Source organism: Rhinolophus sinicus, chromosome 5 (genome assembly GCF_057876585.1).
Source record: "Rhinolophus sinicus isolate RSI-liver-muscle chromosome 5, RSI-T2T, whole genome shotgun sequence".
In the NCBI taxonomy this organism is placed as follows: Eukaryota; Metazoa; Chordata; class Mammalia; order Chiroptera; family Rhinolophidae; genus Rhinolophus; species Rhinolophus sinicus.
In genome coordinates, this window is record NC_142505.1 from 4,428,932 (window position 1) to 4,447,020 (window position 18,089).

General features: G+C 49.0%; 1 protein-coding gene across 1 annotated transcript in view; it reads left to right on the top strand.

Moving 5' to 3' along the window:
* The window catches only part of ITPR1 (inositol 1,4,5-trisphosphate receptor type 1), a 293,521-nt gene that overhangs the window by 92,592 nt on the left and 182,840 nt on the right, over positions 1–18,089 (top strand). The window contains exon 5 of the mRNA XM_074312232.2: positions 14,265–14,380. Coding sequence (XP_074168333.2) covers positions 14,265–14,380 — 116 coding nt within the window. The remainder of the gene's footprint in view (positions 1–14,264; positions 14,381–18,089) is intronic.

Genomic DNA, 18,089 nt, shown 5'->3' on the forward strand with positions numbered 1-18,089 from the left:
CAGTTCCACGGCTAGGTACGTGCCCAAAGGAACTGGAAGCGTGTCTGCATAAAAACTGGGCACAGATGTTCACGGCAGCATTACTCATAAGAGGTCAAAAGTGGGAGCAACTTGAATGTTCATCAACTGAAGATCAAATGTGGCCCGTCCACACGTGGCGTGTTGCTCGGGCGTAAGAAGGAATGAAGTGCTGACACATGGTACGACATGGCGGACCTTGGAAACATGATGCTGATTGAAGGCAGCTCGTCACCACAGGCCACGTGTCGTATGATTCCATTTATGAGAAGCGTCCAGAATCCAGAGACAGAAAGTAGATTAGTAGTTGCCAGGTGCTGAGGGGAGACGAGACAAGGGAGAGACTTCTGACGGGTGTAGGGCTTCTTTCTGGGATGACGCAGGTTCTGGAAGCAGACGATGGTGATAGTTACACCAACTCTGAATTTTCTTTGTAACAACTGCTGAATTGTATACTTTAAAAGTGTGAATCATGTTGGAGGTATAATGCTGTCTCAACTCAAAATGGCTACATATAAAAATGTTCAAGCTTACTAGAAACAAAGCATGTGAGAATAAGACATATTAAATAAAATACCAACTTTTGACTAAAACACAAGTGAGAAGAAGTAAAGGGGAAGGAAATGGGGCACCACCGCCTTCCTGGATAATAATTTTTGAATGAGTCTGAAGACCCTTCTAGGTGGCAGATACATTACAACTCATTTGACGAGGGGGCTGAAGGCTTATGTGCTGGCCTGGCCCTTTGGAGCAGTCGTGTGTGAGAGCCAGGCTGTGTGTTCATGGGCGTTCACTCAGTCGGGGGTGGGGGGGGTGGGAGGAGGTCGGGTCAAGTGGGGAGGGTGTAAGGCAGACGTCTCAGGGAGGCACCAGGCGCAAGGGACGAGGCATTTATAAAGGCAGTGACTGACGAACACTTGCAGCGGGTTCCTTGGAGAGCTGGGGATGTGTGCGCTGCTTGGGGAGGGCTCAGGGGTGTTGCTAACAGGGAATGTCTACGGGCCGAGAGGGCTGCCTGGCTGCATTGGCATCAGTTTGCCCAAAGAGTTTGTGATGTTTCCGTTGGGCACATACGCGCCACGTGTGAGGAAGCTGGTGCGGGCTTGTCTTAGCCAGAAGGGGGCCCCTGCAGAGGAGAACCTAGGGGCCACGTGCGGGTTCTCCAGAGGTTGATGAGGGACTGTGATTTCCAGACCAGAGGCTTTTCCCCCTGAGGAAGGAATGCACAGGCACCTCTCACAAGGGCAGGTTAATCTCCAAGATGCCTGTGAAAGTGCCAAGGAGGCGGAGGGGGCCGTGTCCCTCCAGAGGTGATGCCCTGAGAAGGACACGGTGTCCCTTATGTGGCGTTCCAGCTGGAACCGAACCAGGAGGAAACATCGGACAAGCCCCAAATGGGGACTATTCTAGTTTTAAACATGGGCGACTGTATTCTTAAAAAAAGAAAAAGTCATAAAGACGAACAGCTGTGGTAACATTACAACTAAATGCAGTCCCTGACCCTGGACTGGGGAGGGGAAACTGCTAGAAAGGACGTTATTGGGTCAAATGATAAAACGGGAATGCGGACCCCCAGATTGGATAAAAGCATGGGATCGGCGTTCAATTTGCCGATGGTCCTCACTATGCTGGGTCGTGTTAGAGAATATTCTTAGGAAATGGACAGAGGTAAGTGTGAGAGGCAAACGTGTGCAGCTTCCTCCTAAGTGGCTCAGGAACTGATTCCAGATGTATGTATCGTACATAAGAAACATGTGTGCGGTGTGTACTGGTCAAGACACCACGCATGGTGCAGCACAGCGGCAAAATGTTACCACGACTTTGGGTGAAGAGTAGTCTTATGTGTTATTACTTATGTGTTATTGTTCTTGTGTTTCCAATTATTTATAAATAAAAACCTAAGAAAAAGTGCTTATGAATGAAGTCAGCTTTCAGTGTCTGTCATCCAGGGCTGGAGCATGAAGCCTGCTCGATACCTGCGGCTCAGTGAGAACTTGCTGTCCCTTGTCCCTCCTCTGCCCCACACCCCCGCTTCCACCCAGGTGGGATCTGAAAGTGAAGTTGGCAAGATGGGAATAGAGTGGATGGAGGTACAAGGCAGGAAGGGGGAGGTTTGGCCGTTATATGTGTCTAGATACTTTTAATTTCTGAATTGGCTGTGTTCACAACTTGGGGTTGACAGTACCTGGCTGCTGCCAGAGTCTTGCCCATTTTTTTTTTTCATCCGGGGCCAGAGAAAAGCCCGTTTTCCACTGAATGCACTTGAGAACAGCCGTGGAAGACATGTTTTCTGATTCACTCACCTGGGTCCCTAATAGCTAACATGCCCGTTCCACCGACAGGGTAAGGGAGCTCCGGCACTGGGCACTGTCCTGGGTCCTGGAGGTAGGAAGGGGACAGGGAGCCAACGTCGGGGTGAGCTGGAAGCATGAGAGGCGAAGAGCGGCCTGGACACAGCATGGTGGGGTGCTGCTCAGGGTGGGGGTCTGGGGGCACGGTTTCTGACAGGGAACCACTGGGACGTGTGGCACACGTGTGTCGCTGGGGAGAACTGCCAGTAGTTTGCGTGGTTGGAGCAGGAGGAGCTTGTAAAGGGTGAGACCGGAGTGCATGGGCCACGTGAAGGAGCACGTCTTCCCTCCACACCCAAGCAGCTGAGCCGCGGGTGCGTTTCGTTGCGCAGTCTTGGAGATCCGTGCAGGGCGTGGGACCCACGGCGCTGGCAGCGATGAGTCGGAGAGAGCCCTGCTGAGCCGTGTGGTCCCAGACCACCGTCCTCCATGTCACCTGGGAGCTTTTAGCATCGCAGACCGTCAGACCCCTCCCCAGACGCGCTGAGTCAGTGCCCCCCTTTTAACAAGACCCTCCGGTGGCCGGTCTGCATGTGACAGCCTGAGAAGTGCCGGTCTTAGACGCCATGTGTTCTGTAGGTCAGTGCGGTCGGGGCCCCACATTAGAACCACTGCAGAACTTGTTACAAGTGAGGCTTCCTGGTCCCGCCCTCCGCCCGGGCATCTGTGTTGTAATCACCCCACCTCCAGCCATTATGAAAGACCCGAGTGGAGCCCTGGGATGTGAAATCCTAGAGGAGCGCTGCTCAGGGGGATCCCCTGGGGAGGAGGGGGGAGCATCACTCCTGTCCCACCTCCAGTGAGTTAGTCCCTGAGGGAGGGGCCAGAGCTCCCATGTGCCTGTGGCTGTGGCCGTGAGGTGTAGCCACGGCTGGGAATCACAGCCCTACAGGATTTTAGGCAGGAGAGTCAGTTTTAGAAAGAGGATCCCAGCCGTCACGTGGCATTTCAAGTGCAGCAAACGGTAACTCAGAGGGTCTGGGATGCTTCCGCCCTTCTCTGCCGTCTTTATCTGTCCGTCTGCCATGTTTGGTCAGTTCAGGGCATTGACTCTCAAGAAGGATGAAAGGGTTTAATTCTGAGGTTCTCTGTGTGGGGCAGGGGAAGGGGGGAGAGTTCATTTTGCTCTCAGAGGACATTTGGCAACATCTGGAGACATTTTTGATGATAAGAACTGGGGGTTGGGGGCTACTGACAACTGAAGGGTAGAGGCGGGGGTGCTGCTGCGCCCCCACAGGGCCCATGACAGTGCCCTCCCACCCCCACCCTGCCCAGAATTACATTGGCGTCCCCCGAGTGAGAGGTGTCACTGTGAGGTGTCTTCCTGCAGAATCTGCGTGCACGAGCTCCTCTTGTGAGTGGGAATGTGTTGTATCTTTGAGCTCAGTGTTCCTGGGGGACAGGAACACTTGACAGTCATTGTTATTGAGAGAGCTTTGGACTTAAAAGGCCGTTTGGTGGGAGGCTGTGTTTGCCAGGATAAAAATACAGTGTAAGTACAGGAAACCTCAGTCATGACATGGAGGAAGACTATGGCTTTTCTCTCCATTGAGGGTACATACGTGCTGTCTTCGAGGGCCTCCTGGTTTATTTAGTTAGTTCCTTTTCGCCGGGTTAGGGTTGGCGAAAGGGCCTCTGTGGAAGGGATCTGGTCATTGAGCATTTCGTTCATTTGTGAAAAGTCAACACTCTGTGGAGGGAACGGCCCAGCGCACGCGTGGTGGAGGCTGGCTGAGGGCTCCAGTTGGGTCACTAGGTCTGCAGGAGACCAGGAGAGAGAGGACCAGCACCAGACACACGGGGCGGCATCTTCCTTTGCCCACTGGCATCCACCTGCTGTCTTGTCTTTCCCTGGAGAAATGGGTCCAGTCCAGCAGTGACGCTCTGCTAAGCCGGCCATGTTGCTTTGAACACCGCGTGGACATGTTGAGGTCAAATGGCCATACCCTCCCCCCCCAGGAAGGGGAGGGAGGCGGGACAGCAGGTGGGCCACATTCCTCGTCCCCATTCAAGACCCTGGGCCCTGTCAGGAGGTCTGGCCCATTCACAGAGAAGGAAGTTAGTTCTCAGAATGAAGCACTGCCTGTGGTGCCCAGATTTCTCTGGCTGCTGCTTCCTCCTGTGCTGTCCACGCCTCTTCCTGCCCTGCCCAGGGCCTTCAGAGGCAGAGCTGCAGAGCTCCAGCAAGGAGCCTTCTCACCGCCTCCCCCATCTCTCTCCAGGTGTGGCCAGGGAGTCACCTGCTGGCTCCTCTGAGGACACTCAAATGCCAGGTCTTACTGACTTTCTATCTCTAAGACACAAGTGCTTAATACATGTTTGTTGAATGAGGAGAAATCAAATCACTTCCAGAGAGACAGACTGCGTTTCCGTTGTGTAATGGAGTTTCTGGGATAAGTACTTTTCCAAGAGGATCCCGGGATGACCAACCCAGTCACTTACGTAACTCCTTTCAGCTCAGACGTTCCAAACCTTCTGACTGTGCTTTTGCAGAACATGTGGCACAGCCTCAGAAGTTCCCAAGTGCTAGAATGTTTGAAACAGCCAGAGCTAGACACAGGAAATTTCCTTTGCCTTGAATTCTGAGAGGGGCTGAGAATGTGGGGTTCTGTGCAGAAGGCTTTGGACCCAAAGTCCATAGAAATGTTTGCTATTCACAGATCAAACTGAGAGCTGGCTTCCTCGCTGCCTTTATGTTCACTTCTGTCTGCCGTGTATGTCTTATTTGACAAGCCCATCCAGCTATTTCCTCCTATCCAGAGTATGTTGGTTTTCTGGTAGATTGGCAAATTAGACCAGCCTACCTATATAGCAGACCCTTCTTTCCTCCCTTCCTTCCTCACTCCTTCCTTTTTTCCCTCCTTAAATTGGTACTTAAAGAAAAATAACCTTGTTTTGAACTTGGTGAATACTTTTTGGTTTTTGTAAGGATGTCATACTTGAAAGTAAATATCACAGATGATTTTAAAGACTTTCTATTATGCAAAAAATGTAAGCCTCTGCACAAGTCGAGAGGATAATAGCATCGTGAACCTCCACGTCCAGGGTTCACCTTTAACAATGGCCAATCTCATTTCATCTGTGTCCCCCCACACCCCTCTCACTGATTGTTCTGAAGCAAAACATCAGACATGAGAGCATTTCAGGACAGCTTACGTTTTTAAATGGCTGCCTATACGAGGTATACAGCCACGTGGGTAGAACCGGGAGTGAGCAGGGAAGGCCACCTTGGACATGGGGCCAGCGCTGCTCACCGTCCAGTGTCCCGTGGGCAGCACACACAGCCCAGGCCACTCGGGGAGGCAGTGATGCCATCTCTTTCTTCCACCTTCCCTCCTCTCCATTATAAACCAGCAAACGCCCAACCCAAATCCTGACAAAACGAAGCATGTTTTCCCAGTGATGGAAATCAGACACCGTTGTTAACCTTTCACATGAAGGGAAAATTTGTTTCATCCTCTTTTCTGTGAGAACAGCTACTATTTCATTTTCATCTTTTATTGGGGTAGTACACACACACCCGCCCCTTAAGTGCTCAATGAGCTGTTGCATATATACCTACATGCCCCCCACCCAGTCTGGGAACATTTCCAGCACCCCAGAAAGTGCCCCTTCCCAGGAAATCCACCCCCAGCAGAGGGAACCACCATTCTGACTATCTGTGCAGACTGGTTTGCCGGGGCTTGAATGTCGTGTCAGTATAAATGGACTCCTTTCCTGCTTACCTCCTTCCGCGCAGTCGCCTCTGAGAAGCCGTGCGTGTCGCTGTGTGTGGCGATGGCGTGTTCCCACTGCAGTGCTGCGTGCACACATACTTGCTGACCCGTCTGTCATCACGCCTGGTGTGGGCTGCGCATTTACTCTGCCGGGGTCTGCACGGCGCGTCAAGGAATTGATTGAACGTTTTCGATTATACGTTTTCGATTATTCGTTTTCGAGTTAGGCGCTGTGGCTACTGCCCTTTCACAGGCAAGAAACAAACACTTACTGAGATGATTCTTCGCCCCCGGATCGTGTGCCTCACATGGGATAGAGCAGAGGTCTAAACCCCGCCAGCCAGGCCACAGGCCCGCGCCCACACACCTGGCTTTCCTGGCGTGGGGTGTGTGCTTCCAGCTGCTCCATGTGGTCCCTTAGGAAAGACCCATTTTCTAGAGCAGACGTGGGAGCACAGAGCTTCAGTAATGCGGCCGAGGCTGCTCAGCTGGCGAGGGGTGCAACCGCGTTTGCAGATGCCATCGCCTGTGTAGGGGGCGTTCTCTTTGGTGATGGTGGAAGCCTGTGTTTATTTCCGTTGCCAGGAGAGTGCGATGTTTATCAGGCTGCACATCAGCCTGAACTCTTGGTTGCAAACAACAGAGACTGACTCACATGAGCCAAGGAGGAAACTGCTGGAAGAATATTGGATTGCTCCCAGAACCAGGAAGGAGGCGGGGACCAGGCTCAGGCGCGAGGGGAGGGACGGTGGCACTGCCGGGCTCTTGCTTAGAACCCTTTGGAAGGGTGCCACCTCTGTCCCAGGGACCGTCACCCTGCGCTGACACTGTCCACGGTGGCCCTGGCCATCCGGCCCTGGTGCCACAAGTAACTTTCAACTGGTGCTGGGTCTTTGCATCCGTCTGTCCAGGGCAGAGCCTCCCGCTGTCCAAGCAAAGGCAGGTGGCCTCCGGCCCCTTCTGTCTTCCGCAAGATGGCTTGCCGTTCCAGCTGAGGTTTCACTGTCCGTCTTGGGGGTAAAGCTGAGCCGTACTCAGTAATTCTTGCAAATAGGTAAATGAAAATTTAGTTGGCTGAGCTGAAGTGGATCAAAAAGGAAGTTTCTACCTGCAGTTCAAGTTCATTCGTGTGTGTGTGTGTGTGTGTGTGTGTGTGTGTGTGTGTGTGATGGTCCTGCAGCCAAGGGACGCAGAGCAGCCCTGGCTGTTGTCAGCTTGCAGTTTCTGCTTTTTTTAAATGTTTGTTTTTTAATTGAAACAAACAGTTGACATGCAACAGTGTATACATTGAAGTTGTGCAACATGTTAATTTGATACATTTATATATTGTAATATGATTGCCATTGTAGCGATAATTAATACCTCTATCACATTGCATAATGACCCTTTTTTAGTGATTAGAATAATTAAGCTCTAGTCTCAGCAAGTTTGATTAGAGCACAGTATTGCTGTCTGTATTCTCTGTACAGTGCATTAGATCTCTAGGGCTGTTTACTAACTGTCAATTTGCTCCCTTAAAATGACATCTGTCCTGAATTTTCTACTCAGAAAAAGCGTCTAGTTGCCTAAGTGGGAAAAAATTGCACCATTGACTATTGTCTCTTAATAACAATGTCTGTGTTTGTGTGCAGACAGGTAATGGAAGATTTATTTGCTGTCCCAATTGGAAAATGTCACTTCTTGTTAATGTCACATGACGTGGGAAATGCGATTAACATGCAACAGACACACCATCGTGTTGTAGTGGTTTCCTCTGTAGTGAACTGGAGTTAATGACTTGTTCCCGGAAGGCTTTTTTGGGAATAGGTGTAGTTTTCCTGTTGTGCACTGCTGTTTTAGAGGGTTCTTCCTCCTTGAGTACCCTTCGTTCATTCACTGGCCCCCTATTCGCTGAATACCATGGGGATAGAATGATGCATGAAGCAGATAAAGCCAGCCCTTGTGACACTTTCAGTCTAGTAAGTTTGAGTCGGGAGAGTTCTTAAAATATGGATTGCTCTGTTATTCCCCTTTCATTACTTCTTTTTAAATCTTAGCTCCCTTGGTGGGGATGTAATAGTCCCCCTTCTCTTTGCTAATTAATTACATTGTCTATTTCCTCTGAAATTTGCATTCTGTTGCCTCTTACCCTTTTCAAAAGAAGGCAAGCGATGAACAGTCAACACTTAAATTTTTCATAAGTGTAGCTCCTGGAAGTCTCCCCTTGATTCCTTCCTGTATAAAATTACGGTACATACGATATATACTGGCGGAATGAAGAATTTTTTAAAAAATGGTAGTCTGTTGATTGTTTGTCTTTTTGGTCACTGAGGTGGGCCTAAGATTTCAAGCTGTGTGAGAGGGGTCTGTTTGTCTAGTGAACTGGCACGCCACCAGCCGGTGAACGTGGGTGAGCGAGTGAAGTGGACACTTGGCACCCCTTCCGGGGTTTCAGCCGGGATTGGCTAGGTGTGCGGCCAACTCATTTCTTCCTCCTGGGCGCTCAGCTGGACCCCCTTTCTTAGCTCCTTGCAGGATGGCGGGGCCGTGTGATGGGTTATCACGGGTGGCCTGGGAGGTGTGTCTTAACCAGCCAGTGCAGCTAACGGCAGGTGTGCCTTCTCGAGGCTCTCTTCCCTAGAACATCCTGTCTGTGGAAGTGTGAGACCCAGGACCCGCGAGGGATTTCTTTGCAACGTGTGCCCAGCAGCAGAGTTACTGGGTTATCGTGTGCACTTAGCTTGACTCGTGCCAGAGCGCTGTCCACAGCGGCCACCCCAGTCTGTGTGCCGTCAGCAGCAAGAGGGTCTCTGGATCCCCACTGACCCCGGCAGCCCCTGCTTGTTGCCTTTGTCACTCTGTGGTTGTCAAGTGATAGCTCAGTGAAAACTGAACAATGATGGCATCCAAAGGGCTCGTTTAAGAAAGTTCAGTATTTTCACTGATACATGCACATCCTTTAAAAAGTGAAATATTAGGAGCTGGAGGGGAGCTGCTTTCTAGGTCCAAAGCTTCTTGTGGGGGTGATAAAATGCTTCGGAAAAACAGAGGTGGTGGGTGCACAGCACCGTGAATGGACTAAATGCCACTGAACTGTTTGCTTTAAAGTGATTAACTTTATGTTATGTGAATTTCACCTTAATAAAAAAGGTCAAATATTGATAAAATGCAAAATAAAAATAACGGTCCTATGTCTGAGACCTCATGCCTTCCACCTCCCAGCGGCAACAATTTAAACTCACATTTTCTTCTGGTATTTACCACTGTATTTCTCGATGATGTGTGCCTCGCGATGTCTGTAGATTAATCTCTTTTAAATACCAGCCTTTGATTCCTGTTGTTACAGATGAGTTTGGCTTTCCGACACTTTCTCTTGCATCCTCCCATTGGAGTGATACCACCTTTTTTTTTTTTTTCTGGCTGAAGTAATATTCAGCCTTAGACTTTCCTGAGTGTGTAAATATTGTTCCCTGCTGAGCTAAAGACATACTAGATTTTAATATGCAGTTTTCTCCTGGAGTTAGCGCTAATCCTGTTTTTCTCTATTTGCTTAGCTCTTCTGTAGCATTTACCGAGTCTTCTCTCGCTCTGACCGCCTCAGTCTGTCTCCGTGTCACAGACGAGGGATAGTGTGTGATCTGCTGTCCCGGTCGTCCCTGCCCCAGGTGGGGCAGCCGTGTGCCCTGTGCAGTGTCAGCGTGGGGTCCTGAGCCTTCTCGGGTTCCCTGGGCAGATCGGCCCGCATCTCACTGTACCCCCTCTCCAGACGCACAGGTTCACGTCCCTCCGTCTGTCCAGCCCCGCCCCACCTTCCTAACCCCATCTTCATTTACTGCAACTTGGGGAGCTGGAGTTGAGCTTCATAGATTATGGAGTTGGGTTCTTTGGTTTTTAATTTTCCTGGTGTTGGTTTTTTTGGGGGGTGAGGGGAGAGGAAAGGTCTTTATTCTCCCCTATGAAAACTTCGAATCAAGTTCAAGCTTTTGTCAGCCTCGGTGAACATATTCTCTAGATTTGGAGAGATGTCTCTGGCGGCAGATGGGAGCTACACTGTATCTGTAATACTGACTTCCTCCACTCTCCTCTCCAGCACCCCCGTCCTTCCTCTGCCATCTCCCCCTCACCTCCTGAAATAACTGACTGCTCTGGAGCGTCAGCCCCGCTGGTTGATGGGGGCCTAGTCAACATTTCAGCTGGGGTGTTTCACAGGCGTTTGAAACTAAGCATAGCTCAAATGAAATTCTGGGTTTTTGCTCCTCTCCCCCACATCGCCCCCCCCCCCCAGCCTTCCTTTTCTTAGCCGGCACCATCAGCAAGAGAAAGCTGCCCAGGCTCTCTGCTCCAAGCCCGTGGTCGCTGCCCACTGCTCACGCTGCAGGATACAAGCCTGCCCCCTTCTCCAGCCACCTCTGCCCAACGCGCGTCCGCCCGCTGTGCTCCAGCCATCTTTTCTGTTGTTTTCTCCCTTGTCAAGACTTCCTTGCAGCTCTGGGCCTTTCCACTTGCTCCTTGCTCTGCCTGGCAGGCTTCGCCCCCAGATGTTTCTCCTCTTCCTTCCAGTCTCCCTTCAGATGCGTCCTGGCGATGCCTTTCCCGATGACCCCGTGTACGGTGCTGCACCCACCCCCCACACTGGCCACGTCGTGTCCTGTGGAGTCCCTGCCACCTAGTACCTCTCACTCGCTGCGATTCAACTTGAGTGTTGGGCTAGTTTTTTGCTGTCGCTAGGATGTTATTAAGAAACTTATACGTGGTTCACTGTTACATTTCAGGCACCTGGTACTATGTCCAGCACACAGTAGGCACTTTAACAAATGGTGATGGAATATATGAATAGGCTACAGGGGGCTTCGAGCTGGAAGTGACTCCAGAGGACAGACCCACCCTCACCTCTGGAGGCCGAGGGATTACAGCACATTTAAATGATTAATTCACTGGCCGTCACCGCGCCCCCCTCTGCCCCTAAACCAGAGTGTGCAAGACATGAAAACGTCTGCCCTCATGGTCCTTACGCTCTAGAGTTCAACTTTCTAGTCATGTGGAGAGCGTGGGCTTTGGGCTGCTCTTCTGGCAGGCAGCCTTGGTTCTCTGACTTAGTCCCTGGCGGGGCTCTCTCAGGTCAGCTGCTCAGCCTTCCCCCTGCCCTGGGGACACGCAGAGGGCCCCAGGCACACCTGTGGTTCCTCTTGCTTCCGTCTTCTCTTACCTGTACAGGGCAGGCTCGTGTCACAGTCGCTGCATGGACCAAGCAGTTGAGCGTTCTCCTCCTGCCGCGTTCTAGAATGCCGTTTAAAGCGAGGATGGGCCCCCATGGCCACCCTTCTGGTGTCACCCCAAATTGCTCCATAACACTTAAACCCTCTCTTCAGCAAACTTCTTGCTGGCCCAGTGTGGCGTCTGCTAAAGCTCAGGAATATTCCAAAGTAGTTTTTTTTGAAAGCTTAGTTTATTTTTCAAAGGCCAAAAATAGCACTTGTCACATAAGATCTTTGTGGCATTTCTTTGGAGTGATATCAAACCACAGTGCATGTGTACACACGCACGTATGTGTACACACACACACACATACACACCCTTCCCCAAATGGGTATTGTGTATATTCTTCTACTGGATTTCCTGTATTTATGCTTCTATACTTAGCCCAGTATGAGGGTCCAGTGGGACTTGACTTTCACCCTGTGTTGTGCCATCCAAATAGAATGGGTCAATATAGAGCTGCTGAATCGCAGAATTTCAGAAGGTAACTTCACCATCACATTTGAATTGCTTAATTTAATTTTCGCCTTGAATCAGTTGCTAAGCAACCAGGAAGCCAGGACCAAATCAGCAAGGCTTAAGCTGGTTCTGGTTCGAGTCTGCTAGCGTCTCTTACGTGTCCATAGGTGTTTGGTTGTAAATACACTTAGTCTGATACAGTGCTCTGTGTTGCCCAAGGAAAGTAGCTGGCGTGGAAGTTATAGCAAGGATTGGGCTGGATTGGCAGTGCTTAAATTCACATCTCCCTGAAGGTGAATGTCAAGTTAACTGAAGTCTTGCGCCTGCGTTGTGGCCCTCGTGTGTGTTTGGTGGGGTGTTTGACTCGACTGCCCCATGAGCTGCTTGTAGGATGGTACTTGCCAGGGCATGTTAGTCCCTGGGCATCATGGATCTAGCCTGACTGCTTCCCACATCAACCGAAACCCAGTTTGGTTTTGGAAAGTGTATCATTTAGCTGTCATCCTATGACGTGTGCTGGAGGGAAAAAAATAGACCATTTCACTCTCAATGTCTATTATTGATGAGATTTGAAATTGTGGATCCCATTTGGTCCGTACAGTAAGCCCCGTGTCGAATATTAACAGTGGTGACTTACATGTTCTGAAGGCTTTGTAAGTCGTGTGGTCATCAAGGAGGCCACCACCCTCTGTCCTGTGTCAGCGATGGGATGTTTCACGCTGGCCAGGACTCTTGTGGTTCTGTGTCACTGTTCCCAAGGTGAATGGGGACTTCACATACAAGCATATACGTGTATCAAACTGGTAGAAAACCATGTCTCTCAGTGACAGCAGTAAGTCACCACGGAGCTAGTCCATGACAATGGCCTATGGCTTTCAGAAGAGGTGGGACAGCAGTCCTGTCTTTTAATAGGTTTCCTGCTATGTCCTTTGTTCTCTAAAGACCTAGATGGTCTCGTTCATGTGCATTAATAACTACGTTCAGATGGATTCTGTTTTGCAAGGATGGGTATCAGTGGTCTTACATTTGCCTTATACCTGCTTGTGACTAGGTAGAAGTGTTTAGTGAAGAAGGATGTTATAGAAAGGAGAAAAGTACCTTTTAATTCTACAATTAAACGATCTTTTTTTCCTGAACAATGTCAAGTATTTGTGCAGTACTGTACTTGGTAACAATTTATTCCAACTAGAAGAAAGGGTGATTCAATTTAGAGGGAAGGCCCAGTGTCCATGTGCTTGACAAGACAGGAAATTGTGTTATTACTTTGAGGTAGTTATTTGGCTAAGACAATAACTAGGTGTTTACCTGCTCAGGGTCCTTTAAGGGCATCTGTTTTAATGAACAGCTGAGAATAAGAGTCCAGCTAGGAGATGGAATTTCCTTAAAGTGTGTTCTGATCTATGTTCAGGGCGCAATTTTTCAAATCTGGGTATTGATTTGAAGTTTATTAATTTTACTGTATAAATATTTACCATTTGAAAACCCAGTATGTCAAAATGCAAACTTCTCAGAGAGTGCCAATTTTATTATTTTTATTATTTTCAATTTTAGTATTAGTTTTTTAGAGTTATTTCGAAACTTTTTGGATGACAGATCCCTATTAAAAAATTTGACAAATATACCCTTAAACTCTATGTGTGTATTTAAAATTTATATACACATAACTATATAGATAGTGCTACTGTACTAATAATATATTGTATACATTATAAAAAGAAGCAAGAAAGTAGACGTTGCTAAAAAGATTAACATTAAAGAATAACGTAGTGTCCTATTAATCAGGATTATTCTATTACCATCAGTACCTTACGGCACACAGGTGCTTTAGGGTGAGGTTCCTCGTGAGTGATAATTTTTAAAATGGTTTTGTGTGTGATTTTTAATATCTGGGTGACTTTGCAGCCGCTAGTCCACTTTGTGAGGGTTCGCTGTGCATAGGACAGTGTGAAGTCACACGAGCCCAGGCGCCCCTGAACGGGAGGTGTCACCGTGCGCTGAGGCTAAGGGACAAGGGCACGTCTGTCTCTAATCAGGTCCAGATAGTTTTGTTCTGCTCCCAGAGAAGCATCTTGTACACGAGTCTCCAGAGACCACTGCCCTAGGAGGTCCCCCCAAATAAGCGCCTGCAGTATTTTGTTAAATGCAGTTGGATTTCCATAGGAAAAGCCGTGCGTGTATCATTGCGCAGTGAGGATGTCTGTCCTTCCGTTTGTCCCGCAGAAAGGAAAGCAGACAACTATGGGGCAGTGAGTCCCAGCTCTGCCACTCACCGGCTATGTGACAACTGACTTACTCTCCAGAAACCTCAGTTTCCTCATGTGTAACCTCACATTGTGGTGGCGAGAATTCAAGGCCAAAGGGGACGTTTGTAAAGGGCCCTGTGCCACGTGTAGTTGATAACGGCCTCTAAGGATCCCAGGGGAAGGTTTTTCAATCCCAGGATGTGTCCTTCCTCCGTAACACGTTTTGTTCCTTTCTCTCCTAGATTGCCTCTTCAAGCTATGTCCCATGAACCGATACTCTGCCCAGAAGCAGTTCTGGAAAGCGGCCAAGCCAGGGGCCAACAGCACGACAGATGCCGTGCTACTCAACAAGCTGCACGTAAGTACGGGGCAGGGCTGCGGGCCGAGGGTCTCAGAGCGCTGCTGCGGGCTGTGTCCGAGTGGACTGGGGTGGGGGGATTCGTTTTGCGGCCCTCCACGTCTGGGACCAGCCTTCATCTATTCTTGAATGACGGGATAGAAGGCAGCTGACCCTAAGGAGACTTTGCACTGCTAGACCCTGCTGTCCCCTCGGGGCCTTTGAACTGCACCCCCTACGCACCAGCCACATGGGTTCTCTTGCATTTTCTTTCTTTCTTTTTGAGCATCACAGAATGGTTTAGAATGTTTAGAACACTGCTCCCGGATCTTCCTAAGCTAAGACCATCTCCTCCTTCGTGCGCGTCATCTCAGCCCCACGTTCTGCTTGCTTCCATCACAGCGCCCTGTTTGTCGCTCGCGCAGCACTGATCAGGCTGCAGTTCTATTTAGTAGTTTCCTGAATTACCGTCTGTCACTTGTGAGAACACAGCTCCAATAGATGAGTGGCATGTCTGTCTGGTTCACTACTGCGTCCCGTGCCTGTAATAGTGTTTGGCACATAATAGGTGCTCAAGAAATACTTGTTGAATGAATGAGCACTATGCTAGATGATGGTGATAAAACTGTGACAGCGTCTTAACCCTCTGGGAACTGAATAGCCAGTAATAAAGAATAAAGAAGTAGTGACAAGGCAGTGTAGCAAGTGCTGTCACAGGGCCAACCACCAAGGCTGTGCGAGCTCCTAGAAAGGGCACCCATATCCCTCAATGTGAATAAGGGTGTGTGATATGGTGGTCAGGGAGGGCTTCCTGGAGGAAGAGGAAGTGACAATAAGCCTCAGTCTGAGGCATCTGTGGGCATCAGAGGGTAAGAGGAGAAGAAACAATGGAAACAGAGATTGCTTTAAGGACTTCAGGAATTGCATCATTATTTTAATGGTTTTAGGGCAGACATCTTCAACCTCACCAGACCAGTTGCAAATATTATGTACAAACAGGAAATGAAAGTCATAAATAATATAACCTCTCATGATACTACATTAAAAAATGAATTATCAAGGAGAAACAAAAGTGATAAATTGTAGACTTCAGTAAGTCAATGCTCAAGCACGACCACTGTAGAGGACATAGGAAGTCAGTGCTTGTACCTATGTGTACAGACCCCGTGAACGAGGCAGCCAAAGACGGGGACCCACAGAGCGTGTTTCCTGTAATGTCATTTTGCAAAATGGTCAGCAGCTCTTGGTAATGTTATCAAGAAAGCAAAGTACACGCGTTTCCCTGGATTAAATAGCACTTGCATGTTCTCAAACTGCATTCACAATAGTATTCATTAAACCGTGCAAAACCATCTGTGCGGTGCTGTCAGGTGGAGTTAGGGGTCGGCTCTGAAATTGTAGACTGCTTTTTAACCTCTGTGAACCTTGGGGAATGTCCAGCAGACACAGAATTGTACGGACGAGCGTGTAGGACTGTCCCATGCACTTCAGGATGTCCGGCTCCCTGGCTCCCATCCACTGCATGTCAGCAGTGCCCTTTTCCCCCCAGTCACTGTGCCCGTCAGAAGGGCCGGAAGTCTGTGCTGGGAGCATGAAAATCCCGTGGAATGGCCGGGGCAGGCCGCTGGGTCCTGCAGGCTCCGGGTGAGCCTTTCAGTGAGTCCCTGCTGGGGCCACCTCCGTGGAAGGAGTCTTCAGCAGCCCTGCCTTTCCTTTTCTGGTCTGAAAATCACTCTGTTCAATTGAGATCTTATTAGTACATTGCAAACCCTTTCTTCTCCTGTGTTTTTTACAGCAGGGGTTGTAAATTCACATTCCTCTTGGCTACGCAGGATGCCAGCTGGAGTGAAAGGGACTTGGTGGCCAGGTTGCTAAGTGGAGAGCTCATGTGTGGGCCTTGGGGGGCGGGGGCAGCTCCACCCCTGCAGTTGCTGTGGGGGCAGGTGAGCTGAGAGCTGCTGCCAGGTCCCCGCTCTTTCAAGAGGAGCTAAAACTCTGTGCTGACGTGTCATATCGCAGTTTAAAATATATATATATCAGCAACTGATTAGTTAAAATTTAAAATGCGCTTGACACCGCCACACAGTGGCTCAGGCTGGATGGCATGAGTTATGTTTCATCAGCCTTTCCTTTCGATGCTCCTTTCCACGAATGAAGTGTGGAAACTCTGCACAGTTGGTAAAATGCCGTCCTAAAGGTGTTCAAGAACTTTGAACTCCTTATGGAAAAAAAAAAAGAGATGACTCTCCTTTATGCTGTTTGTGCTTTTAAAAACATTTAGACGGAAACCAGTCCTTGATTCTGGTTTCGTTACTGCTGTGACTTTCGGGTCTTGGGTGTTGACCTTGTGTGGTGCCGACTGGCCTGTTTATTTGGACCCTTTTCTCCTGGTGTCTGAAAGTCCTGTCTACATGTTTCAGTGCCGTCATTAAGATGCTGTTTTTTAGGCAGCTGCTCGCCTCCGAGTCTCCAGGGGGCTCTCATTTTTATTTTGGTCAACGACTGTGCAGGACCCCGGTCAAAGGTCGGGTTATTTTAAATTAATGCCATTTAAGGAATTACTTGTCTAGACCACTTGACTTCCTTTTGACTGGACTATGCAGCACAGAAGCGGCGTCCTGAAGGACAGTGACATCTAGTGGCCGGTTGCTGTGTGTGTCCGTTCCCTTTGCAAGACTGACAAGTCTTGCCTGTCGTGTAACGCCTGGGTCCTGCCCTACTCATCTTCAGAAGCTTTATTCAGCATCATGTGACGAGTTCAGAGCTTGTTGACCTTAAGTAAATAACCCTTCCCCACCATTCCAGTGGCCTTTCTGCGGTAATTTAATAATGGTTTCTCCGTTTCTGACATAAAATAACAGGCGACTGTTTTGGGGGTGACCTTGATGCTGCTGAGGGAGCATGGGAAAGCTGTGTCGAGTGGCGGCAGCGAGGACCGTAGCATAGAGTGCAGTTGCTTCCTTAGGAATTAAAAACAGTCCACAACCCATTGTGTAAGGGGAGAGAGTAACACACACACGTACTATAATTTTATCCAGCCAGTCCTTATGGCGGTGGGCGGTATTCAAGATCCTGACAATTTTTGCCATTCTGGGAAAAAAAACAAAAAAACAACAAGTTGTTACAGCCTTGTGTACGTGCCATGTTATCTTTTTAGGAGAAGCTCCTAGAAATGGAATTGCTGAGTCGAAGTTATGCCCATTGAAAAACTTTTTGGTGGATTTTGCCAGGCTATCCTTCCAGGAGATTGTAGCCCTTTCTGGTCTTACAGTGCCCCCCCCCCCCTTAGAAAGTACTTGTGGGATTTAATGAACCAGCTGTCCTTTTCCGGTTAAGGGTGGGGGCAGCTTTGATTCATGGGCCCAGGTGTTCTTCCAGCCTTTTTTCCCCTTTACCTTTTGTCTCACCTGTTGAACTTGAAAATCAGGATGGATGTCTTTGTTTAAAAGCTGGATTTGACAGTGCTGTACGTCAGTTACTATCTCAATAAAGCTGGAGGAAAACACCTGACTGGTTTTGTGGAGGGAGTCACCTAAGGATTGCTGTGTGAACTCAAGTGAACACATGTAAGGATTCACACATTTAGTAAAAGGTGAAATGATTTGGAGACTTTTCTCCTTAAACAAAGAGAGCTTATAGGAACGGTGGATTCTTAGAATATGTATAAACTTAATACATCGACTAGTCAATGTTCACTCAGTAGTTATGTGAAGGCTTGGTCATCAGTAAA